General features: G+C 47.2%; 2 protein-coding genes across 2 annotated transcripts in view; one reads left to right on the top strand and one right to left on the bottom strand.

The window, feature by feature from the left end:
- Positions 1 to 6,225: 6,225 nt before the first annotated feature.
- On the top strand, positions 6,226 to 12,201 carry FEZF2 (FEZ family zinc finger 2). Its single transcript, XM_087923575.1, has 5 exons — positions 6,226 to 6,565; positions 7,173 to 8,095; positions 8,689 to 8,823; positions 9,018 to 9,169; positions 11,496 to 12,201. Exons 2-5 carry the CDS (start codon positions 7,175 to 7,177, stop codon positions 11,767 to 11,769), a joined length of 1,482 nt encoding a protein of 493 aa, XP_087779701.1. The 5' UTR covers positions 6,226 to 6,565; positions 7,173 to 7,174; the 3' UTR covers positions 11,770 to 12,201.
- A 6,269-nt stretch (positions 12,202 to 18,470) lies between these two features.
- The window catches only part of CEP15 (centrosomal protein 15), a 44,188-nt gene continuing 36,220 nt past the window's right edge, over positions 18,471 to 26,438 (bottom strand). Inside the window, exon 5 of the mRNA XM_087923574.1 lies at positions 18,471 to 18,639. Within this exon, the coding sequence (XP_087779700.1) occupies positions 18,574 to 18,639 (66 nt within the window). The 3' untranslated portion in view covers positions 18,471 to 18,573. The remainder of the gene's footprint in view (positions 18,640 to 26,438) is intronic.

Below are 26,438 nucleotides of genomic sequence, written 5' to 3'. Positions count from 1 at the left end.
TGGGAGTTGAAGTCCAGCAGCAAAGCTGTCTGAAGAATTCTGGGAGTTGAAGTCCACCAGCAAGGCAGTCTGGGGAACTCTGGGAGTTGAAGTCCACCAGCAAAGCTGGCTGGGGAATTCTGGGAGTTGAAGTCCACCAGCAAGGCAGTCTGGGGAACTCTGGGAGTTGAAGTCCAGCAGCAAAGCTGTCTGGGGAACTCTGGGAGTTGAAGTCCACCAGCAAGGCAGTCTGGGGAACTCTGGGAGTTGAAGTCCACCAGCAAAGCTGGCTGGGGAATTCTGCTGAAGTCCACCAGGCTTAAAGTTGCCAAGGTGGGAGACCCCTGACTTAGAGATTTCTCACATCTCAAAAGCGAGGCTTTCCCCAAGGACCTTGTCCCCCGAGGGGGGTTCTTCCCCGCGATGAAGCCTCTAAGATGGAGCACTTCAAATATCCCAAAACTACAGCACGGGTTCAAACGCCACGGCGCACCTGTTCCCTCTTTTCTCTCCCAAACATTACGCTTCAGGGTAATGTCAGGGTTCATCCCACGTACCCATTAACTGGGGAGTAGTCATTTCACAAGGCTTCCCAAATTCTTCAGCGGAGTTCCGACGGTTTGTTGTGAAAGGGCCAGAAATGGCTCCCGGGAGCCCACCAGATCTCTGAGCGCGCGGTGGTGGGGTGGGATGGGAGGTCCTTCTCAAGGGAGCAAATGGTCCTTAGCAATGGGTCCGGATAAATACTTTTTTAAATGTTTAATAAATGTTTAATACAGGCCGCTGGAGAAGTTTCGATTTGTGGTTGGTTGTTCTTGTTGTTTTCAGACGTTTCATTGCCGAAACGAGGTAATAGCACCAATGGTAGATACGATTTTCCAGGACGGTCAGCATCAGCTTCGCGAAGCGGAGGATGTCGTGTTCTTTGCTGTTTGATCGGAGCTGCGAGCGCTCCGGGAAAGAGATTAGGAATCAGCCAAGGAACCAGGGAGCCGGAAGAGACCAATGGGACCCCCCCTAGTCTCGTCCGGAATCCGGTTAAAACAACTTTGCTTGCTGTATTTTATATACTAGTATGATTTGATAGGCCCTAGTTATATATAGGGTACTTACATGTATGGCATTCAGCTTTGTTCGGGTATTTTCCAACGACATTGTAGTTGTGCTTTTAAAGTTGTAGCAACATTTCGGCAGAATCTCATCTGCCATCATCAGGCAGTTCTCTCTCTCTCTCTCTCTCTCTCTGTGTGTGTGTGTGTGTGTGTGTGTGTGTGTGTGTGTGTGTGTGTGTGTGTACACACACATATATATATGATGTTTACATGTATGATTTTTATGTTTCCTAGTATGATTTATAGTACCCTATGACTACTTCTAAATGTTATACGGATGATTCTTGACGTGTGTAACTTTGAGAGCATTTGCACCAAAACAAACTCCTTGGGTGTCCAGTCGCACTTGGCCAATAAAAAATTCTATTCTATTCTATTCTGTTGAATTATTGGGACTCCAACCAAACTTGAACGTGCACAACAGGAAGAAGGGAAATCCGGACTAGCCCAGGGAAGAACTCAAGCCCAATTTTTCATCCTTTCCCTTCCCTCGGAAGCGGGGGAAAGGCAGACCCCGCCGCTACGTGGATCTAAGTAAGGCGAATGGGGTCTGTAGAGCGACCGCTGACGGAAGACAAACCGGGGTCTGACCGGCGCGGGGGATGCCTAGGCAGGGGGAAGCCCCCTTCCCACCCACCCCGCCAAACGTCCCGGGCTGGTTTTCAGGGCCCTTGCGGGGGACTCGGCGCCGTTGACCGGGCGCTCCAGCCTCGCTCGGCGGTTCCTCTTGCTTCAGCTTCCCTTCGTTTACAGCAAATATTTGTTTGCACCCTTTCGTTGGGCCCGAAGTTAATGAGTCAACGTGTTAGCGTGGAGTAATCGGGAGAAGAAGAAAAAAGTCCCCGCGCCGTGTTTATTGTGTGGGTTGAAGCTGTTTGGAGCGGCGCTCGGCGAAGCTGCAATTAGGGTTAGCTCGAGATTAATTAACGTGCGAACGGCGAGGTGTAAAAGGGGTCTCAACCCCTCCACTCGGGATAAGCGGCGGCGAAGGCGGGGTGGATGTGGAGGGGGGGGGCGCGCTGGGGAAAGAAGAGATCTGCGGCGGCTAATTAAACGCTTCGCCCGACGCTCCTCAGCCTTCTCTTGCCGCCGCCGCCGCCACCGCCGCCCGTTCGCTCGCCCCGCGGGCCCCCGAAGGAACGGGCGGCGCTTGCAGAAGGGCCGAACCGGACAGCGGGAGAACAGAACAGAACAGAATAGAACAGAACAGAACAGAATAGAATAGAATTCTTTTATTGGCCAAGTGTAGTCGGACACACAAGGAATTTGTCTCGGTGCAAATGCTCTCAGTGTACGTGAAAGAAAAAAATACATTCGCCAGGAGTCAAGAATCATCAGGTACAACACTGAATGATAGTCATTATTATTAGAAGACTGAGAAAGAGGCTCCTGGGAGGTGTGCCGGCCCCGTTGAGGTCCACCTAGGTAACCTGGGTCTCGGGCCAGGAGCAAGCGGGCGGCGGGGTGGGTGGGAGGCGTCTGAGTTTTCTTCGGGTCTCGAACCCGGGGAGGGGGGAATCGGGCTGTTTGCCCTACCTCCTGACCCATTCTCCCCGATTTGGGTTTCAGGCCCTCCTGCCTTCAGGCCCTACCTAGAGCGAGGCTGACTTCTTCTTCCAAAGGACCTCACTCCCTTCCTAAGAGGTCTGTAAGGGGGCGTGCATAAGCGCACCAGCGTGTTCCCATTTATTCGTACTCATTTATGATGTGTTCACTTACACCTGCTTATACTTATATGTTTATATGTTGTGTTCATACTTCTACTTGTTTTCTCATACGTGCTTGACAAACTAAAATAAATAAATAAAGGCCAGCCCTGGGCATCGGCCGCGTAGAAGCTGCGATTTGGCGCCCTCCCCCCAATCTGGAATGCCCCCCCCCCAGCCAGCCAGCCAGCCAGCCAGCCGGCCAGCCAGCCCGTCATTGTAGCCCCCAATTTCTGCTCCCAGGGAATTAAATTCGGTTGGGGCCCTTCTCGCACCTTTTCGCGGCCACCTCGGGAGCGCACACGCTGCCCTCCAACTTTAATAGGCATTGCTTGGGCCGAATTCAATGGGAAGGAACCCCTTTCGCACTCTCGGTTGCTTTCCGGCTCCAAATCTTAACTCTCCCCGGCAGGTCGCGGGAAGCATCCCGAAAAAGAGGCCGGCCAATGTCTCTCCCCCTCATGGACGGCCTCGTTTCTTTACCGACCACAACGAAAATTGCCCTGTCCCCGGGACTTTGAGCTCACGAGCTGATTCTCGGAAGAATTCTTCGCCTCCCTCCAAAGGTCCCGAATTGAACTAAACCCCCGAGGCTTCAGACGTTCGGGTCCCTCCAAGTCTGTCTGTCTGTCTGTCTGATGTAGCGCCCTCCTTATGCGGGGAGGGGGGGCGGTCAATCTTATAATAATCTCCCCTGCATCCTTCCAAGGCCTCTGAGGAAATGGACTGCGACAGTACACAGCCAATTCGTTTTTGAGCGATGGCTGGGGATTTGGGGGAATTGTGGTCTGCATTCCCTAGCCAAGGGCCGAAGGCCATATCTCAACCCCTCAGCGCCGCTCCGAGAATCATTCGTTCTTAGGATACGGAGGCGGAAAGCCACGGAGATCCAGGGCTAAGTAGCCGAAGGCCTTGTGGGCAGATTCGGGTGTTTCTTTGCCCACCGCTCCAGAGCTTTTTTGGTCAAGAAGGCGGACTACTGAGACGCCACTTCTAAAAGTCCGTATCTTTAAGGGGGAGGCAGAGTCCTGAGATCTTTCACTTAGGAACTGGATCCCTGTTAAAAGGCCAGGCCCATCCAGAGGCCCCTCCAGCGACTTATTCTTTTACCCGGCGGCTCCAAGCCATTTATTTTATTTATTTTAGTTTGTCAAGCATGTATGAGAAAACAAGTATCAGTATGAACAGAACATAGAAACATGTAAGTAGAAACAGGTCTACATAATAAAGGAGTACGAATAAATGGAGAAATGGGAACAGTAGGACAAGGACGGTAGGCACGCTCGGGAGCTGCTTATGCACGCCTCCTTACAGACCTCTTAGGAACGGAGTGAGGTCTAAGGTTAGGTTTTTCTCGTGTGAGGAAGCCGAATTTCCTCCACACCAACCACTAGCCCACCCGAGACTCATTTCCTCCACACCAACCACTAGCCCACCCGAGACTCTTAGACGTGCGGGCGCTAAGCTCGAGACAAGCGGGCAGTCGCTCAGCCGCTTAGGGAAAGCGCGACCGCTTCATTCAAGCCTCCCCCATAAGGGCTAGAAACGTGGCTTTAAAAAAGAAAGAAAGAAAGAAAAAGAAAGAAAGAGAGCAATCAAACGTTCACTACACTAGCAGCTCAAATGCGAGGGAGGGGTTCCGCTGGGGAGGTGGGGGGGCGGATGGAGAAAGCTGTTGTTGTATCCCGTCGGAGCCTAAGAGAACCGTGCAGCTGTTTCTCCCTCCCCCCCCCCCCTCTAACACTTGGGAAGGAAGGGAGCGAAAAACCCTTCTGGAACTATTCAAAGTCCCTCCGCTTTTTGAAACTTCCAGTAGATCCTATCGGACCCGCCCGTTTGAAAGGCGTCTTAAGATCCGGGAACAAAACGGGAGGGGATGGGGAAGGGGTGGCACAGCGGGGTCACCCCTTGGCTCCTTTCACTTCTCTCCCTCCCCAACCCAGAAGATGCGGTATTGTGGCCGGCGCCTCGGCCTTCTCTCCAGGAGCTCGTCGTGTTTGCTCCTCAGGTGAAAGCGAGAGAGAAGGGGGGGGGGGAGAACAGCCGCTCGATCCGGACGGCGGACGGCCTTTGGCCAACTTTTGTTCAAGCTACAAAAAGCGGGATTTCCTCCTAAGTATCCTTCCCTTAAAAATAAAAAAATAAAAAGACATGGGAAATATGACAAGGAGGGTAGACGGCATTCAGGCCTTACTTCGCCTACTGCGGAAGCCTCTCTCTTCCTCCCCCCCCCCCCGCTCCTTTCCTTTCTCTCGCCCTCCTCCCTTCTCAATAATCCGTCCCTTTCTTGTTGAAAGAGAAATTCAGGTGCCACGCAGCGCTTTAGATGAGAGTCTCCCTTATTGAAGGAGTTTTGAAGCGGCACCCAATCGCGGGGAGGGGGCTGAATCCCCGAAAAGCAGGGCAGCCTCCCACTCCCACCCCACCCCCGCTAGGTGGAACGTGGGCCAATTCTTCACACCTCCCCCCCTCCGCACACACAAACCTTTTCAAGTTTCTAGTTCTCTCTGTTCCCTCCCTTCTCTGGGTTTTTTTTTTTTTTCTTCTTCTTCTTCACATCCTTTGATAAAGGCAAATTTCCCTATTTGAGGTTGAGAAAGGAAAAGAATAATTTAAAAAAACACCTCAGGCGCGTTATTTTTAAAAGAGAAACAAATATCGAGGCGCGCTCAGAGAAAAAGAACTCAAAGAAAGAAAGGGTGAAAGAAGGAGCGGAGAGTTCAGCCCTGCATTTTGTGGAAAGGGGGGGGACTTCTCTGCCTCGGTGAAAAAACCCCCTATCTCGCTCTAGAAAGTTCTTGGGCGTGTGTTTGTTTGTTTACTGTTTGCTTGTTTGTTCGCTGGTTTGACTGGATCCGTTCGTCTTTTGGCAAAAGCAGGTGGCCGGTCTATAGAAAGGCAAGACTTTGGGCGCCAGCCTTCAACGGCATTTAATTCGTATTTACGCCTCCAGGACCTAATTAAAGGCGCTTGCTCTCGGCCGAGGCGCTCTCCAAAAGCGGGGAGGCGGGCCGGCCGGTCCTTAAATTAAGGGTGGGTTTTCCCGCCGTTTCGCCCCCCTTTCCCTTTTGCAAAAGATCTGATGGAAAGACGCGCTTGTCCCAATTGAACGAAGGGCGAGAACTCGGCTCCCGAATCCCTCGTTCCTCTCCTCCCTCCTCCTCCTCTTCTCACTTTTGGTTAAACCAAATAGAGCTCCGCTCGCCTCTCCTGGGCGGCTTTTATTTTATTTTTATTTTATATAGTTTCCAACCCCCCCCCCCTTTTTTTTTTGTCGCTGCGCGATTTGCTTGGCGCCCAACTTGCGAACAGCACTTTCCGCCTTAATTTGCCACATGCAAAACGACGCCTCGGCGTTTGCAAGACGCTCTCCCCCCCTCCCCACACACACACCCTCCACCCTCCCCCTTTCCGCCCCCCCCCCGCCCCCACCCCCTTCTTCCCTTTGGAAAGGCTCTCCAGCAGAAGAAATCCAGGGTGTGCCTTAAATTGGAAAGGAGGGAAGGGGGGAGTTTCCTTTATTCTGCTCACCCCTCCCATCCGTCCAGACCTGGGCTGGAACGCTTGGCCGAGAAAAGAAACCCTCGCCCGCTTTCTGCCTCCCTCTCGCTTCCCGCCTGCCTGCACGGTGGCCAAAATCCCGTGTCACTCGGCTTGAAGTGACTTCATGTGATGTCAGCTTGAAATGCCAGAGACGTTCGGGAAGATGCTGGCGATCCAGGACTGACCGGGCGGCTACACTGCGGAGCTCGGATGCGTCGGGCAAAGGTAACTCACCCTCCTCCCTCCCTCCCTCCTCCTCCTCCTCCTCCTTTTCCCCCTCCGCCTCACCGCCTCTTGGGGTCACGTCGCCACTCTTAAGCGAAAGAGGTCGCGGGGTGGGCAGCCTTTGCCTCCCTCCCGCGTCCCCCCCCCCCTCCCACGCCCCGCAAATATCCCAGGCCGGGTCGTCTCGGCTCCCGCACGGAAAGGCTGCAGAGTTTGCCGGCGACTTTTTTCTCTCTCTCTTTTTTTAATCTGGCGCGCGTTCTGCTGAATGAATGAGCAGCGGTCTGGTCCCCCCTGCGCGCAGCCGGTTCATTTGAATGTAAAAGGGAGGAGGGGATGGGGGGGCGAGAGAGGCGGTAAACGAGCGAGGGAGAGAAAGAAAGGAAGGAAGGAAGAAAAGAGGCGCTTATTAAAATGGATATTTGCCTGCAAGACTGAGCTGAGGACTGAGCCGAATTGGGCTTGACTTCTCGGCTTTTTCTTCTTTTTCCTTCTTCTTCTTCTTCTTCCCGGTCCTTCTTGCTCTGTCCATTTTTATGGGCGACCTCCGGCTGCGGATCCCCACTTTTGCCGTCCTTCTTCCCCTTCCTTCCCGCTCTCCCCGTAGAGATGGCCTCGTCGGCTTCCCTGGAGACGGTCATGCCATCCGCTTGCATCCGGACCGGAGCCGCCAACCCCGCCAAGAGTTTGGCCTTCTCCATCGAGCGGATCATGGCCAAGGGCTCGGAGCCTCACCACAAACCCGCCGCTGCCGCTGCCGCCGCCGCCGCCGCCGCCTTCGAGGTCAGGCCGAGCGAATCTCCCGCCAAGAAGCTGCTAAGCCTCTGCTCGCCTCTGCCCGGCGTGATCCCGGTCCAGCCCCTGCCGGCCTACGAGATGCCCTCCAAGGCGCTGCTCAACTGCTCGGAGCTCTGGAAAGGTAGCTTGCGGCACTGTGGGGCGGCGGCGGCGGCGTTGGGCGGCTCGACCGGCGCCTTTTGCAAGAGCAACTGCGGCGCTTGCTGCAAAGGGGAGCTGCCGCCTCCGCCTCTCCTGGGCCAAGCCGCCTTGCCGGGGGCTGGCCGGGTGATCAAACCCCAGGTCATCCACCAGACTCTGGCCCTGCCGGCCAACGGATCTAGCCTCTACTACTTCAACTGCCTGGACTCTTCCGCCTACCACCCGTCGGAGATCCTCCAGGGCCAACTCTTTGCCTCCGGCCTTCTGCATTCTCCCAGCCCGGCCGCCGCCGCCGCGGCTGCCGCAGCCGCCCTATCCGCTCATCAGAAACTCTTTCTGCTGGAAAACGCCAAGTTGGCTGCTTTGGCCCCGCCGGAGAAGTTCTCCAACCCCCAGTACCCCCACAAAGAGCGCCTCCCGGGCCAGCTAGACCAGGTGGTGAAGGAGAACTCCAGCCTGGCCGTCGAGAGGCCCGGCGGGAAAGCCCACCACCACCACCACCACGCCAAGCTGGGCGCGGGGTCAGGCGGCGGAGGCGGCACCTCGGCCGACGGGAAGCCCAAAAACTTCACCTGCGAAGTGTGCGGCAAGGTACGGGACGGTTTTCTCCGGCTTGCCGGGAAGAGGGGGCCATCCTTAGGCTTCTCCGTTACTCCTAGGTGACCCCCCCACCCACCCATAGCTCCCTGATGATTACTGTGCTGAGGAATGAATTGGGCGGGGGAGGGGGGAACGGGCCTCCTCGCAGGCCTCCTACCTTGAGGTGCCAGGCCATCCTGTGCAAAGTGAGGTTTCGAACTCTCTCCCCCTCTTCCTCTCCCTCTCTCTCTCTCACACACACACAACACACACACACACACCGGGTCTTCGTCGTGGCCGCCTTGCAATCTTAGGCGGTCCAGAGAGTTCATAGCTGGGTCGCCTAAGATTGGCACCCGCGGCTCCGCAACCCCACGTGCGCTTCCGTTTTTGCAAAGGGTGAAAGGCGGCCCTCGAGGTTAAGGGGAAGACAGCAGGGTCCGAGGCGGGGATTGAGACATTAAAACGAAACGTCAGATCGAGCCTTTTAGCCCCCAACTTCGGGCTGGCTGGCCGGCCCGCCGGCCGGCTGAGATAGGCTAAACGTGGCGGAGAGCTCCGTATTCCGGCCTAAAAAGTTTCCCTGCCTTGTCTTTCTTTTGTAGGTGTTCAACGCCCATTATAACCTAACCCGGCACATGCCTGTTCACACCGGAGCCAGGCCCTTCGTGTGCAAAGTTTGTGGGAAAGGTTTCCGTCAGGCCAGCACGCTCTGTAGGCATAAAATCATCCACACGCAGGTACACTGGGTCTTAAAAGAGATACCCCTCCGATCGCTGTGTATTTCCGTTTTCCTAAAGGGGAAAGAAAAAAAAGGAACGGAAACGGAGTTAAGTGCCACGCTTTTTCGGCGATGGTCTGGAAGGCAAAAAAAAAAAAAAACCGCCACGGGGAATTTTAAGAGCAGCCGCTAACTCTCCTTTTCCACCAACAGGAAAAGCCCCACAAGTGTAACCAATGTGGGAAAGCCTTCAATAGGAGTTCCACGCTAAACACTCACATTAGGATCCACGCCGGCTACAAACCGTTCGTCTGTGAATTTTGTGGCAAAGGATTTCATCAAAAAGGTATCTGGGCCGGGCAAATGTTCTCGACCTCTGTGCGTGCAACCGATTCAGTTAAATCGCAGAAGACTTTATTAGAAAGTGGGGGGAGTTGTAGGAGGGTGGAAACGTTAAGAACCGCGGCGATTCTTTTTTCGAGAGGAAAAGCTAGCTTGCCTTTTGCGCCTTGTATTATTATTATTATTATTTTTCTTAACGGGGGAAAAAAAACACAAATTCGTTTTTGTAGAACGCCAAGTTGCAAACGGGAGATCGGCGTGTGTACGTGAGGGAGAATAGAAGAAGGTCGGGAAAAGAATTTCCCACCGATTTTTTTTTCTTTTTCATTAAGCGTCTGATCAAATTTCGGCTTTTTCAGAGGTTCTTAATAGAACGTGGCGAACGTTCGGGATAGAATCTTGGGGTCTCGGCCATTCCAAAATGTAGCGGCAGAATTGAGCTGACTTTCAGGTTACCAGAAGGTGACCCTCCTCAAACGTCCCGAACTGGGGAGGGGGGTGGGGGGGGAGAAGGAGGAGGGGATGTTCTTTCCCTGGGCTGCAACGAAAGACTCGTTCAGTCCTGTCAGTTGTCATTAAAACTGGGGGAAGGGGGGGAGAGTAAATCCTGTCCTCTTAGGGCACGATCCCGCCAGAATTGAAAGCACTTGGAAAGATAACAAGAATAACAACTCCTTTGGCGTCCGTGGGAGGCGAGTAAAGCCCATGTTTTCGCGCACCCGAGTTAAATCAAGCAAAAGGAGAAAAATGCTGAACCTGGACTGAACCCTGTTATTGCCTGAAATTGAACCGGCAGAGATTCAATTTTTTTTTCCCCAAACGGCGCCGCGAGAAAAAAAAAGGGGGGGTCTTGGCAGTTTTTTCTTGTTTTTCTTTCGCCATTCCCAAACTCGCTTTAAACGGGAAGAGTTTGGGAAAAGAAACTTCCGAAAGAGCACGGCGCGGCTTCTCCCGCTTACTTGCTAAGGAATTCCTCTGGCTTTCAGCGACACAATTTGTTAAGCTGGAGGCGTCGCGTCCCTTTCTCCTCCCAGCCCCAGCTCCCACCACCCCGGCCGATCTCCCCCGTTTGCCTCGGGTCAGGACGCTGACCCGGCCTCTAATTTTTTAATTCGTTAGTTGGCATCGCGGCGTGGCCCGTGACACAGATTGAGTTTGACAACTTCTGGACTGTCCCCTTACTTTTCTAATGAAGCTCGTGCAAAAGAGGCCGTAGCCTACAAGGCCCGGGAAAACCCGGCCCGAGAAAGCGGGGCGTGGGGAGGGGAGGGGGCTGAGGGGAGGGAGAGAGTGAGAGAGCGGTGAGCTGCTGCTGCTGCTGCCGCCGCCGGCCTCAGACGCCGGGCCCGCAACAGTTCCCTTCCCGCCAACAGAGATGTCTGAGAGACCTTGGGGAGGTTTTGAACTTGGCTCCTTTGCATCACTGGAGGTTTTCATGAAGAGATGGGGCCATCACTTGGCTGAAATGGTAGAGGGTTTCCCAGAGATTGGGACTGACTTCGGTCCTCACTGTGAGTTTTGTTGGGGGTGGGGTGCACGAAGGGAGCCTCAGGCGATCTCGTTGTACACATGTTGTACTCTGACGATAAAGGGTAAATAATAGGGTTTCCTGCCTAAGCAGGGGGCTGGACTAGAAGACCTCCAAGGTCCCTTCCAACTCTCTTATTCTATGACTAATGGTTTGATTGCTTTCGGTTATGATTGACCTGCGGTTGCTTGAGAAGGATGTAAACTTGGGCTTTCTGCTAGTTCGCTTTTTGTGGTGTTGCAGAGTTCCTTGGTTCAGGATCTTTCCCTAAGACCGTCCAACTCAAGGACGAAGTCAAGAATTGCCCATCTTTGCAATCTTCACCTCGCCTTTGCTGACCCTCTCCGTTTTTTTCTTCTCTTTCTCTCCCTCTCCTCTCTCTCTCTCTCTCTCTCTTTCTTTTTCTCTTTCTCTCCCTCTCCTCTCTCTCTTTCTTTTTCTCTTTCTCTCCTCTCTCTCTTTCTCTTTCTCTTTCTCTCCCTCTCCTCTCTCTTTCTTTTTCTCTTTCTTTCTCTCTCCCTCTCCTCTCTCTTTTCTTTTTCCCCTTTCTCTCCCTCGCCTCTTTCTTTTTCTTTTTCTCTTTCTCTCCCTCTCCTCTCTCCTTCTTTCTTTTTCTCTCTCTCTCCCCTCTCTCCTCTCTCTTTTCTCTTTCTCTTCTTTCTCTTTCTCTCTCCCTCTCCTCTCTTTCTTTTTCCCCTTTCTCTCCCTCACTTCTTTCTTTTTCTTTCTCTTTCTCTCCTCTCCTCTCTTCCTCTTTCTTTTTCTCCTTCTCTCTCTCTCTCTCTTTCCCCACTCCCTCTTCCTGCTTCCCCCCGGCAGAGAAACTACAAAAACCACAAGCTGACCCACAGCGGCGAGAAGCAGTACAAGTGCAGCGTCTGCAGCAAAGCCTTCCACCAGATCTACAACCTGACTTTCCACATGCACACGCACAACGACAAGAAGCCATTCACGTGCCTCACCTGCGGCAAAGGCTTCTGCCGGAACTTTGATTTAAAGAAACACGTGCGGAAGCTGCACGACCCGGCCGCCGCCGCCGCCGCTGCAGCCGCCGTGCCTTCCTCCAAAGAGCTCTCCAGGACCGGACCAAGCTAAAAGAGCCCCAGCCCAGCACCAGCGCTCGCTCGGCAAAGGCCGACGGAGCAGAGGTCTTGTTCGGCCAGTCAAGACTTGGAGCGACCGTTAAGGCCGGAAAAAGACCAGAAACAAAAGTCCGAGAGAAGGACCGGTATGCGTGTCCCCCCCAAAAAATGTTTTAAAAAGGGATACACACATACATGCAGACATATATGTATATATGTATGTGTGTATATACACCCTTGCGAAAAGGAAGGAAGGGGAGAAAAAAAAACAATTTAATACTCTCTTGCTGCTACGGATTCCAGGCGGGTTTCCAGAACTGTAAAGACAAAATACACCGGCCGACAAAATATGTATATAGAGGACTGTAAATTTAAATTTTAATGTCCACTCGATTAATTAAGGAATATATCATCTACCAGGCAATAAAAATCGCTTTTAATGTGAGTCGTATTTCCAGGTCCCCTCCTAGAGCTACGGTTATTTTATTTTATTTTTATAAAAAAGAAATAATATAACTCTGGTCCAATTTATGAGTAGTAATAGTTGTACTAGCGGACTGCACAGTTCAACCCTTCGAGAGGTTAGTAGTAATAGCAGAAGAATCCGAAGCTATCGCCTCCCATCCACAAGGCCTGGAAAAGAAAAATCTTCCCTTTTGTGTGTACGCCCCCTCTCTCTCACACACACACTCCACCTCCTGACCCCCACTCCCTTTTCAGGAGAAGCCGTTGTCCCGTGAAGCGACTCCACTGAACAGGAGTGGAGTTTTCCAAGCAGTCGCGCACGACGCCGAGTTCGCGTGTTAAACCCGGAGCAAAAGGCTAAAGAGGAGCGGCCGGGCCGGGACTGGGATGGGGGGTTTCCCATCAGAGGATGGGATTAGGATAAGCCTCCTCCCTCCCCTTCTCCATAGGGGACTTTGGAGCAGAAGGAGGCGGGGGGAGGGAGTCTTCCAGCCCTCTGCTGGAAAAGCCCCATCCTCACCCGTTCCTCACTGCTCTATTGAATGGGCCGCTTTCGGATCTCACTTTAAAGGAAACCGAAGAATTGGCGAACCGAGATGGGGAGAGGCTGCCGGAGAAACGAGGAACCAAAGGACCGCTTGCTCTCGTCTCTCAAGAGCGCCTGGTTGGACCAGGCCTCTCTCCTTTCCTCGGACAGCCACCAGTGCGTAGCGGCCAGGGCAGGGCTGGGGCGCGGGGGGGGGGGCATCCCAGCGGCGGCCCTTCTCCTCCCCCGCAACCCCCCCCCCGCTAGAGAGTCCGATAAACCAACCTTTTGGCATGGGGAGGTTGGCAGAGAGGAAGAAAGAGAGATTTCGCAGCCTCGCCTTATTCCCCCTTCAGCTGGGAGTAATGTGAATAGCCCGATTTGATTACGCGTTGATTTGTTACACTACAGAGGAAGTCAAACATTCTGGCTCGCAGCAGATCACCGGCGGCAACCTGCGATCGCCAAATTGGGGCCCTCCCCCTCTCTCTGCCACTCCGCCCCCTCCCTCCACCAGGCGTCTGCCACCAACACCCACCACTAATTCCTTCCCTGGGTGGGTAGGTGGGTGGGTTGCGGGGAGGACTGTGTTTTTGTTTTTATTTGGGCTAGAAAAAGAGCTTCTCAGCTAGGTGGCATCTTTCCATCCGCGGTTGGGGAGGAGGAGGAGGAAGGAAGGAAGGAAGCGATGGGAGACGGAGACGATTATTCTTTAAAGTTGGATATTCATCTCGAAATTAGAAGCTATAATGTGCCGTCTTCTGGTCTCCCTCAATTAAACTTCCTTTTGTTTTTCCTCCCTTAAAAAGCGATTTCCCAGAATGTGTGCGTGTGTGTGGGGGGGGGTGTATTATCATCTTCATCATCCTCATCATCCTCGCTGCTGTCCCTTCTTCTAATCCCCGGACGCCAAGGAAACGATCTCATGCTTGCTTGCCGAGTAATGACCCAAATTAAGAGGGGAAACACAGACCCTCCAAACCTATTACATTAATCATGTAATCATCCACAGCAGGCACCAGAAATGTTCATTAAAAAAAAAAAAGCACCAAGAATTCAAGGGGTTGGATTAAAGGGGAGGGAGGATGCTTTGGCTGCTTCTGGTTCTCGCCGAGCCTCCTTAATGCGTTGATGTTTATTCCGCCCACAAGATCAAGGCAGCGGCGCCCACGCAAGTTCCCGTCGCTCCTGCCCAGCGGCCAAGGAATTAAGCCGGACACCCTGGGGTCCTGGGGACAACGTCCTCGGGACTGGTGCGGCTTCCCCTCCGCTTTAATGGAGTGCTTAACATGCTGAGAAGCGCCCGGGTTGAAATGAAGGAGGGATGCTTCCTAGCAAGCAGCAGCCGCCGCCGCCGGCAAGGCCGCTTTCGCTTCTCCCACCCCCGCACCCCTCCACCCCTCTCGCTACTTTCTTCTTGGCGGCTCTGCGGTAAGTCACAAAATAAAAGTTTGTGAAGCCTGTTCAAGAGCTAGGCCTCTCTCTCTCTCTGTCTCATGCAAAACGAGCCAGGCAGACAAAAAGGCCAAGTTAGCACAAGTGAAAAAGGAACACAAGTACGACAAAGCTCCAAAGAAACACAAGTAGACAAAGCTCCAAAGGAAACAAACAAACAAACAAAAGTTTGATTGGGCAGGGGTGGGATTCAAATTTTTTAACAACCGGTTCTGTGGGCGTGGCTTAGTTGGTGGGCATGGCTTGGTGGTCATGTGACTGGGTGGATATGGCTTGGTGGTCATGTTATTGGCTGGGCGTGGCCAACTCAATATCACTCACATGGAGGCATGCATCTCCTCGCCTGGCCTCTCATGACTGTGGGGATGCTGCAACAGTCATAAGTGTGAAAAATGATCATAAGTCACTTTTTTCAGTGCCATTATAACTTTGAATGGTCACTCCACACAAGCAAAGTATCAGCAAAGGAGAGGAAAAAAAACTCCAGAGAAGTTCCTGAGACAGGAAGCCAAGAATGTAATAAGGGTTAACGGAGAGACAGTTTCTGTAAGCAACACCAGAATGTTTCCTTCCTGCCTTCCTTACAGGATTAGTCCAATAATTTCTTCTAACAACGAGTTCTTCAAACTGCTCAGAATGTTAACGACAGGTTCTATCAAATAGGTGCGAACTGGTAGAATCCCACCCCTGTGATTGGGGCAGGAGTCCCCAAATTTGGCAAACTTTAAGATGTGTGGACTTCAATTCTTGGAGTTGAAGTCCACAAAGTCTTAAAGTTTCCAAGTTTGGAGACCTCTGGATTAGATAAAGGAAACACACTGGTTTTGAACAAAAATACTCACCAGGGTTAATAATGTGGAAGTAATCATGCCTGAAAATGCCCACCAGGGATAATAAGGTGGAAGTATCTCTGCCTATCTTTATCTCTGTCTCTTCCTTCCTTTCCAATGTTCTCATTTTCAAGATAAAAATGCACTATGCAAAGCCTCAGGTCCTGCAACGTTGTTTTCTCCTCCTGCTTGTACTTAACTATTTCTCTTTTATTACAACCTTAGGTTCCCATCAATACCTCATTTTCACAATGAAATCTTCCCAAGGTGGCCTCCTTTGTGGCTAATCTCATTCACCCTTCATTTGTCACCCTTCGTTTCTCATTTATTGGCTACCATTATTTACAGGCAATCAAAATGTTCAGAATTTTTCCTCCAGCTCTTCAATGCCATCAGAGGATGAAGAAAATCACAGCTTCTTCCAAATTCTTCCTGATTCACCCTACCCCATCCCGGGCTGGTGGTGAAAAGGAAGACCCTTTTTGCTAGCTGTGTAGTCTAGCTATGTCAACTGCTTTGTGTAGTTGACATTGTACTTCCTGAGTACAATGGTGGAAATGATCTTTTGTAGGCTTCCACAGGAATGTGCACTGATGTTGCCCTGAATCAAATATCCAAGTAGATGTCAATATTTCCAGTTTACAGGTGGATGGATGGATTTGCTCATTTTGAGAGTTTGCATAATAGATAACTGATCAGTATTCAGACTGATCAAGGAAAGCAAAATGACAAGATTTCCCTCCTCAAACATTTGCTTTTGCATGCTGTTCTCGGGAGAGGCAAAAAACCTAGCAGAGAATCACTTGATAGTGACGTGGGTGGCATATACATTTAATAAATAAATACATTTAAAGTTGGAATACGTAAATAAAACTTTAAATGGGATTTGCTGTTTTGAAGGTTAGGGTGTTCCTGTAATCAAGCTCCTTTAAATATTGCTTCCATAGATTCCATAATATATTCTGGATATTATGTGATCTTGCTAGAAACTGGGTTTGATGTAGCAATGGGCAACAGAGCTCTGAATGTTTAGGAAAAAAAAAAAGAATGGCGACAATGATCAATTAAGGATGGAACAGTAACATCAGCAAGACTCACCATCTTGAAAAGGTTGAAGAATGGCAGATTTAGAGCTAAATTGGCATGGTTAAGATCCAGTAATAACCCAAAGAAAAACATGTACTGCGATACAGAGCAGGGGTTATCAACGTTGGCAACTTTAAGACTTGTGGACTTCAACTGGCTGAGGAACTCTGGGAGTTGAAGTCCACAAGTCTTAAAGTTGCCAAGGTTGGAGATGCCTAACTAATATAGAGGAGATCCCAGTCTGATTCATAAGGTTCCATTACTTTGCTATCTTTGCCTCTGGCTCCATTTGATGGACCTCACAATTCTATCCATCAAAAATGTGGAGTTGTGGAGTCCTTTCAAAAACCTACAAGCTATCTTTTTCTCCAGATGTTTTCTCCCTGTTCTTCAATGATCAGTTTTCCGAAAAGGCAGTTCGGAAGGGAGAAAGGTTTGGGGCAGCATATAATGACGGCATTCCTTACTTAGTCAACTATTCTACATTTGCTTCTTGATCAAGTGGTCAACGGGGATACCTTTGAGAGATACCTTAAGAATCTGTGATGGCTTGAGATACAGTCAAAATAAAACAGGCTGCCACAAGAAGCAGAGCAGAAAGAGAAAACATTAGGCATCTTAATGATAATATTTATTATTGATGGAATTTGTTTATTCAGTTTATATGCTGCCTCTCTTACCATCCAAAGTGACTCTGGACGATTAAGAGACATTAACTTCTGCAAAGAGAAATGTTACCTGTTCAATGCATCCTTTGATCTCTTCATAAGAATGGTTTTAGTACCTTGCAACTCATTCCTTCTAGGGGTTCAGATCTCTGGTATTCCATTGTTACCCTACCTGCCCTTCAGGTAAATGAGAAAAAGAAATTACTTTTGTTTCCCAAAAGACCAAAAAAAACCAAAAACCAACCTACCCTAAAGTTTTATTTGATGTATTAAGCTTTTGGAATTGTGTTGAAGGATATATCCACGAAAATATTGTTTGTATTAGCTCTCTTGCTATTATGAATATATTTACTCTAAAGTAAGTTGTATTTGATTTAATAGGGCTTGTTCTTTCTCAGTGTACAGAGAGAGCTGTTCTCCAACTGTTCCTTACAGCAGATGGTATCATAAGAATCAGTAACTTCTTATTAGTCATAACCAGAATACAGGTTACTGTATCTTTCCAAAGGTGCTAATTTTAAATAGAGAAAGAGCCCCCCCTCCTCTCCCCTGCACTCATCCAGAAAGATTGACATTCACACTATCAGGCAAAATACTTATTGGAAGTTTTCAGCTAGTTCATCTTGGAGTATAGCTTCTATAAATTTTTCTTTTGATTCCTGGAGGATGTTCAGTTTTTTTAAAAAATATTGGAATGAAGTCCCTGAGACCCTCTTAATGTTAGTGAATGGTAGATATTTTCATCCTTAATAAAGCTGGCTGGGCTGCTAAGAATTGTACTTTACCTACAGTAGGCTTAGCTATGGTTTCTGGGTTACAAAACTCCAGATGACCAGCAGATGGCAGTAATTCGTTGGAATGTTATTTGTTTCATTGATACCCTCTAGTGGTTATCTAGGTTTTTGCAATATATCCCAAGTTGAACAACATGTGGAGAGCTATGCACACCTCACCACCTGTTTTGTACAAGGGCAACTTTCACAGTTCATATTAAGTTGGGGCCATACTAGGGTAGCCTTTTGGAAAATAATAATCAGTACTGTTAGACAGCTATTTTTAAAAAGATGCAGCAGTCCAAGTTTGACAGCTCTAGATTTACCTTTTTGAAAGATTTTGATCTTGCAGTAAAGCCTTCTCCAACAAATGTGTTAGCCGGGTGCATTATATATCTATATGTGTGTATACATATCTGGAAATATTTTTATGCGTAAAATCCTTTTAGAAAACATCTTCCTGTGAGTATTTTTCACTCTGTAAAAGGAACTCTTGTGATCCCCTGGAATATTTTAAGGGATAAAGTGCCAGTTTCTAAGCAGTCCTCGGTATAAAAATACGGATTTTTATCAGAACAACAAGCTTAGCTCTGTGGCAAAATTCCCAATAAGTGCAATAAAGCCAGGGTATTGCATCTGGAAAGTTGGCTGGCAATTTTGAAGCTTCCATTGGGAAACCTTTTAGAGTACCAAGAGGTGCTACTACAGCATTTTCTGCCTCATGAAGGTCTGAAAAAGGATAACTCATTCTGTATTTTTTTAACACCAATCCTTGTCTCCATTACACCTGGTAAGGTGATATTTCACATGGGGCTGTAATTGCAGGAACTCAAACTTGGATGCCACAGTGCTTCAATCGCAATGGGAGAGATCACGCAAAAATTGCCTATCTCATCACGCTAAGCAACAACTGGAAAAATTGGATGTTTTAATCATAGACTAGTGTGAACACAATACAGAGTCACATGGCAGAGACGTCTCCAAAATGGCTTAGGCTTCCTCTTAGATATTCTTCTAAGCTAGGGATGGGCAAGGTTTCTTTTCTTCTGCATCTGGTCTGTGGTTGACACTGGTTGGAATCTGGAATGGAAATAAAAGAGATGAAAGCTTGGGTAGCGCCAATCCCAAAACGTGCAAACTTGGCCAAGGGGTTTGAAAGCCATGCAAAACTAGATTTTTTAAAAAACAGCTCTTAATCTATCCTCGGATGCCTTCATTTTGCTCCAAGGTTAGTTTTCCAAGTTCACTTCTTTAGAAGATCCTTTGAATATTAATTTAAAAATTAAGTAGAAATCTGGCATCCAAAAAGCAAAAAGTCAGCAATGCCTTGGCTTTGTTTCTAACCTCCACTAGAATGGTTGAGATCATCCCGGCAGTGAGACAGCTGTCTAGTATTTTTGACTGTCCATACTCACTTGGCCAATTATTTTATGACCAAGGGAGTCTTCCCTAGTCACCATTCTAGGAGTGCATCCATCATACGTTCCCAAAACTGCACTTGGGCTCCCAGCTCCAAAAATCTACTTCTTTGTAAACCAAAGTGAGGTCTTTATCTGATTCTCAGGTTATTCCTTTTACATTCTTCCCATAGATTTCTCCATTGAAATGCCCAGATGCTTTACATTGAACATACAAAACTGCCTTTTACCAAATTTGATCTCTGGTCTAGTAGTCCAGCTCTCCATTGTCTCTCATTGTCTCCATTGAACATAAGCAATCTCCTTGCCAATTGAAGAAACATTTTATGCCATTTTCGGCTGAGCTGCATCAATGGAAGTTATCTTATTCTCAGTCCATGTGGGATTGGGTAGGTTTGGCATTCTGTGAGTGAGGTCTTAAGGAAGCCTAGAATATAATATTAATGTGTCATCTCAGATTGTCTTGTTTATTATGCCCTCCCTGTTGCTTTCAGAAGTCCTCCAGCTCCTTCTGGCTTGATTATATCTTACCTTAAATAACTGGACCTTAAGAAGCCCCCATGGATGAGATGCTGGGTATGTCAATAGTACAGCATCGGCCACAGTGCACAGAGGGGAGCCAAAGTAAACATGAATAATCCATCCCTTGTGTTTTCTGTATCACTCCATAAGGCCAAATTTAGCAAATGGCTAATAGTAGTGCGATACAGAGGTAACTATTTCCAATTTTCTCCAATGGAAGTCTATATCCATTTATATATTCTCCCAGGCTGATGGATGAGCAATTAAGAGATTTAGACCTAAGTGCATTCTTAGATGTGAAAACAAGGCTAGACTATATACTCTGCTTGAATGGTGTGTGTTTCTACACATGTATGTCTAGATTCTGAAATTTACATTGACTTTGAATCAGGATTTCGGAAAAGGACTCAGACCATTTCTCTTTCCCTTCTCAGCTTAAAATCTATAGAATATATATTTATTGATTGATTAGCCTATAGGTCATATCAACATACAGATTCAAGCACATATTACCAGTAACATTCTAAAAAACAATTTAAAATGAGAGTAGAGTAAAATACAATAGTTACAGGATAAAATACAATAATTTAATACATAAATATGTAAAATAGAATAAAATGACATAAAGTTATATTTCTGTGTCACCCCTGCAATCTACCCCAATCAGGTCCACATATGCCTATCTCAGTCGGACCATTTTAGTCAGAAATTGTGCTGTATTAAATATTGTTTTCAGATTCTGGTCACACATGAGGTACGTTGTTTTAATATGGGCCATACATTTAATATCTGGATACAGGTACGTATTTCTCACCCCCTTATACAAGCAAAAATGGAATAATATATGAGTCAGATTTATTCCCTCTTCAGCTCCACAGATTTCATCTTAAAATCTATAGAAAATTTGAAAGATAACACTATTGAGGAAGATACTGCTGAAACCTTACATGCTTATTCTGAAATAAGTCCTTTTCATTCACAATGGTGCATATCTATGGGGCAACCTATATAGTATTAGGGAAGGGGTCATTAACCTCTGGTCTATAAAGAAAACTCCAGGTTTCTGAGGTTTTATCTTGGACTACAAAGAAGGAGTCGTTCTTAGGTACTAAACAAAATAAAATGAGACTCCTGGCTGAAAGCACTATGAAGGAAGCTAAGGCTTAGGGACTATGGACACAAAATGTAACAGCAAAAGTCAGGAAGGAGATCCTGAAAAACCAGTAATTGAAAAAGTAACCAGCCAAAGACAAGATGATTAGATGGGATCATTAACAACACAAGGGGAATCTAAAAAGGATCTCAACAAACAATTTTTGGAGAGCCGGAGAGCTATTGTTCCCGGGATCACCAAGAGTCAGAAGCAACTGAAGGAACGTCAGCAAAATGTCCCAAAATTATACATTAGTGATTTATTCCTGAAAAACTATCCATAAATCTACACTGCAGCAGTGTAAAGTTAACAGTACTGGGCAGTCAAAGAAAAATGGAAGTGGAGTACACTAATCATCATTATCCATTCCACAACCTTCAGAAATAGGCATTTAAGTTATAAGTTAAGGATCTGGCTATACACACTCTCTTACCTAAAGAATAATATTAGTTACAGGTTGCTATATTTGCAGTTCTTTTCTTTTTTCACCGCCTGTGCTGTTTCACAAATGTTCCCTACATGTATGCAAATTGTCTCCTTTATACAGACAACGGCCCTTTAAAATAGATTGGGGAGAAAAAAGGCATACAAAGGCTGAATTCACAACCCACTTAAGTTGTGAAAGACCCAGCAGCTACACTCACACAACTTTTATTAGGTTGTTCTTTGGCTTGTTTATTGTGGCTTAATGTGCACATGCAGCCCATTTGCTTAGTTTATCTTTTCATGTCTTGTGAAAAGCAGAAAATTGGTTAATTCGGTAAGTAATTTAAGTATGTTGTGCTAAGCTAACCCATACATAGAATGGTTAGCCAAAGATCACCCTGAACACTATAGACAAAGGAAATATTTAATGTTGTTGCTATTTTATTTTATTTTATTTGTATCTCGGCTTTATTATTTTTACAGCCTTTATTATTTTTACAAACAACTCAAGGTTATGATCAAGTCAACAATGAACTGAAGGTTGCAAACAAGGTGTAACTTTCTATGCATTACACCAGTGCAGTTTTGAATTGTATGTAGCTTTCATTTGAATTTGTAAGTGGCTGTTTTGAACCAGGTTTACTCAAAGTAGTGAACAAAATACAGTGGATTATTACAACTGGTCACACAGTCAGTCAGATGTTTAGCCTGGATTTGCATTATTATATAGATAAAAATATCAAATCACAGCTGCCAATTCTTTAATTGGTTTTGGCCTTTATTTGTATCAAGTTCTTCCCAAGAACCTAGGATGCCTTGATGTATCGGCAGGATATATGCACAGATCCAAGTCATGTGGACTTTTGTAATTGACAGATGGAAATTTCGTCAATGCACATATTTTCTAAGTGCCATCCAGGATTTTTTGGGTATGGCACAATTAACCGCTGGGACCACCATGCCTGGTTTATGCCATAATCTTTCAATTTTGATTTTCAGAATTTGATACTTTTGTGATCTGCCCTAATTCTTTGTCCTTTTGCTACTGTTGCCTGGTATTGCCACATCAGTTATTCATACTTTCTTCTTTTCAGCCACAGTTAAACCTGATGTGTTATGAGCCAAGATTTTATCAGTTTAAATTCAAAGATCTTACAATATGTTCAACTGCTCACTTATTATTGAGCATTATTCTATACAAAATATTGACCAAGCCCTTGTATTCCTGCAACATGTAACTTTAGCATATTTGTATATATAACATCTTCTAGAGCTGCATCTATTAAGCAATATAGCAAATAAAACATGCCCATTAGAGCTATTCAAAACAAATTTGCACACAAGGAGTATAACTGCAAATATTTGGGGGAAAGTTTCTACAATATAAGAGTCACCGTACAGAAGGTTTTTGCCTCTAGTGCCTACTAAGATGTATTTATTTGTTTAGAAATGTTAGCATGACAGCCCATCTTACATAGGAATTCTAGGCAGCTCATGACAACGAACAGGAACAATGTAATAAAAATTTCTACAAATCTGCAACAACAAAAAAGAAGCCAAGAAAAACCCACCCAACAGAATTAAAAGTATAATAGTAATCAAACTGAATCACACCTATATTAGACTCCTTTAACTTCCTGCCCAGGCATCACACAGAAAAGCCAAGTCTTCAAAGCCAGCAGGAAGAAAGGAAGGCACCATGATAGGGTAGATATCACAAGGTGATGTTTGATCCATGGTGATCCTTGTTCTCACAAGATGATGATGGTTAATATTGGCACCTACAATACACCCAAACCTTTGAATCAGGTGGGATGGGCAGAAACTCTCACAGGTGGGTGATCCTGCAAGTAAATGACCTTAAAGTCAATTGAGATAGGCTGGGAAACCTGCAAAGCAAAATCTAAATTCAGTGCTACTGTAGTTTATTGCAGTTGTATATGTGCTCCTGAATCCACTACTTACGTAACTCTGGACCAGCATTCCTCATCCTGGGATTCTCCAAAGTACTGAGATGAGTTTCTGATTATGTTGGTTGAGAATGTTGTAGATAGGTAGCCTCAATACATGCACTGAAAAATGATACCTCTTTTTATTTTTTCTGGCACTGGAAGAATCTCAGTTGGAGGCACACTCTTTATAATGACTACATTTGGATCCCTCTCTGGATTTCAACATGGCGTACCCAGACTTGTTATTCCAAAGGACAGTGTCTCCCAGGGACACAGGGCTGCACATCCCAACCCAAGGAATTGGGTTGCAGATCCTTTGCTGTTTCTTCAAATATGATAGAATGGTGTGATTGATGGTGAATGGTTTAACCAGAACTTTCTACCTTTCTCCCACCCCCCCACAAAAAGAAGATAGAATGATAAAACAACACAACCAAGGTTCTGCAAATTTTTATGGAAGGGCGCAACTTCAGCTAGAGAAAGAAAACAAGAAGGAATTTATTAAGCAGTAGTCTTTTATCAGTTGGGGGTCATATGTTCAGGATGTGCCTGTTTCAGGAGAGCGTTGAAAAAAAATGAAAATGGTAATCAGAGTATGTCCTTTTCTTTGTGCAATAAAAAAGGCAGGATTTTGATTACATGACTGTGGCTACCATCTTGGATTTTTGATCTTACTGAGATGGTGGCGGGGAACCATAGACGGGGGTGGGGGTGGGATGACGACACAGCAACTGTTCTTCTCCATGTACGCAAGGGGTACATTTTGCGACCCATTTCTTGCTTCTCCGCCTTTCCCAGCAACAAACCGGGTTCTTCCGTCAATTCATTATCTCCTCACAGTGCAACTCGTAAATATTAAAAAAAAAATACTTAAATCAAGGGGGGGATGGCAATTCTGCTACACATATACCCAGACACACAGGCACACACACACACACACACACACAAAAGGCTCCAATTATCTTTTCCCTCTCAAGATGTTTCTTCTGTCCATGACTGCTCACACTTCAGCAATCTTGCCAGCAAGCTTCAAATAATGTAATTCCCCCCCCCCCCACCAAAAAAATACGGAGAATGAGGGGGTGGGGAAATTGTCTTCCAAAGCCGTAGTCATGAACATGAACAGCTTGAACAGGCCTAGTGCCTAAGGGGGGGTTAGAGGTTCCTTTATGTAAAGAATGACACTTAAAACTTGCCAGCATTTGCAGGCGTGAGAGGGTTTTTTCATCAAAAAAAAAAGGGGGGGGGAAAGGAGGATTGGAATCCTAAAATAATAAATAAAATCCCTTTGGGTATAATATCCATTTGCCTGGCTGAGCCTTCCCCTCCCAACCCGCCAAATGTTCCCGTCTCTCTTTCCTTTGCAGAGGGAGCAAAGGACCAGTAGGTGGTGTGTGTGTGTGTGTGTGTGTGTGTGTGTGTGTAGGGTGCGTGCGTGCGTGCCTGGGTGGGAGGAAGGCTTATCCCAGGTGCATCCTAAGGGAGTCCGGAGGAGGAGATGCTTCTTAAGATGTTGGGCTGGGAAGCTGGGAACCTTCAAGGCAGCGTGCGTTGCCCTTTTCCTGCACTTCACTCTCCAAACGTCTGAGCAACCGGTTTGCTGCTAGAAACATGTTAATTGCCAACAGAGCTCATTAAGGCATGCACATGCAAAACACAGCAAGGGAGATTAAATGGACAAAAGCGCAATAATGAACTGTCAACAACTGAGCCCATCTACAAGACCAGGAGCACTCAAGAATGAGGCATTTAAAGGCAACAAAGGATTGTCTGGGATAGGAAGAAAGAACGACCTAGACTTTTGTTGAGTCAACACAATTGATTACAAATGAGAGATTAACAGGATAGCTTCAGAGTTTTTTTGAAGGAGGCAGAAGAGAAAAGTCCAATTAAGTCCACCGAATGTTAACTACATCGCTTTCCACAGCCAGCCCTGGAGAAATTCTCATTAAACCATCCCTGGCGATCCCCTTTTTGGAAAGTAATTTGTCTCCCTGATGGAGCAGAGAAAGGGAGAGAAAGAGTTCTTGGCACAATGAGCTTAGGAGACACACTGCAAAGAGCCAAAAGGGGAGTTAATGAGCATCTGACAAGCCGCTTGGATCTAGGCTTGGCAGAAGAGTGATGAAAAGATGGAATTGGCCAACAACTTTTCTTTAGATCAAACATAAAAAGGCCAATCTGAAACAGGCCTGCTCAAAGCTGGTAGGGAAAAAGAAAAGAAAGGCCCCCGCTGTGGGGATGGAGTGGAGCCCTCAACTGCCCCGATCAGAATGGGAAATGCCTTGGCATCTCATCCCCCTACTCCCACCCCCCACCCCCCCGCCTCACTGCTGCTGAATATCCAATCCTTACTGGGCAAGCTACACTGCAAAGCTTCCCAATTAGGCGATGAATGGGGATTTACAAACCCACTACATTTGGGGAGGGGAGAGATAATAAAATTCATACATGGGTGTTTCAAACTGTTCTTAAGTGTTGGAGATTAGAAGGAGGCCTCTGGGAGGGGCAAGCGGCCCCCCCCATCGTTTATGGCCGCTGGGTTCTTTTAAGCATGGCAGGGTCAAGGGGCAGGACTGACTGGGAGGTCGCCTTAATCTAGGTTAATCTCGGGGCTGCGTAAGGTGGATTAAGGGATGGGTGCTTATTTCAAGGGCTCCGGGACAGATCAGCCCAAATGGCCCTCTTCCCCTGACTGGATCTGATGTTTGTTCTATCATTTCCTAGAGAGAACAGACAGGGAGATCATCAATGCAAGCATCCAGTTTTTGGTACGGGGGCGGTGGAGTTAAATCTCCCAAATAATAATAGAACAACTCAGCAATCATACGACGCTTTCGTTGACATGGGTTGAAAACACTTTTCAGCTCTCAGTTGCAGCCAGAACAGTTTTTAGCTGGTTGCTTTGATCAAGAAATAGTCCTGCCCCATTTTAGGGGGTGGGTGGGGAGGACTCCACGCATTACAGAGCCCATTTTTAAAACCGCCTTGCTTCTTCTATCTTTTTCCTTCCCATAAAATATTTGCTAAGAGGAGAAGGGTAACGATAGCAAGTAGGAAAGCCTCAATTTGGAAGCAGGCCAAAAGGTAACAGGATCCATCTCTGGCTTCAGACAACGTTGGCTGCAATTCAGGGAAGAGCTTCTATCAAATTTGTGAAGTGTAAGGTTTTCCCAGGAAAACGTGGAATGTTTGTGTGCAGTGTTTGTTTATCCCCCAGTGAAATACATATTTTACATGCACATAAACATGCATGCTCACGTATGTGTACAGGAGCGGGCGAATGTGAATTCATTATGCATGTTTGGTGGATCCGCTAGCTATAGGTGAATAATTGCATCCTTCCCCATCCAGGCATGACAGAAATAGATAATGTGTACATGAGATTGTGTTCATTGCTCAATCAAT

Source organism: Pseudonaja textilis, chromosome 2 (genome assembly GCF_049901715.1).
Source record: "Pseudonaja textilis isolate UNSWEBS1 chromosome 2, rPseTex1.2, whole genome shotgun sequence".
Taxonomy (NCBI): domain Eukaryota; kingdom Metazoa; phylum Chordata; class Lepidosauria; order Squamata; family Elapidae; genus Pseudonaja; species Pseudonaja textilis.
The sequence above is the reverse complement of the archived record's forward strand: the minus strand, read 5'-3'. Positions and strand labels throughout refer to the sequence as shown.

What these genes read in the sequence shown, in the direction of transcription:
- FEZF2 (XM_087923575.1), top strand. Translation starts at nt 7,175, where the DNA reads ATGGCCTCGTCGGCTTCCCTGGAGACGGTCATGCCATCCGCTTGCATC. An exon ending in CCTGCGAAGTGTGCGGCAAG is followed by an intron (nt 8,096 to 8,688) that starts GTACGGGACGGT and finishes TTTCTTTTGTAG; the next exon opens with GTGTTCAACGCCCATTATAA. An exon ending in GGTATCTGGGCCGGGCAAAT is followed by an intron (nt 9,170 to 11,495) that starts GTTCTCGACCTC and finishes CCCCCGGCAGAG; the next exon opens with AAACTACAAAAACCACAAGC.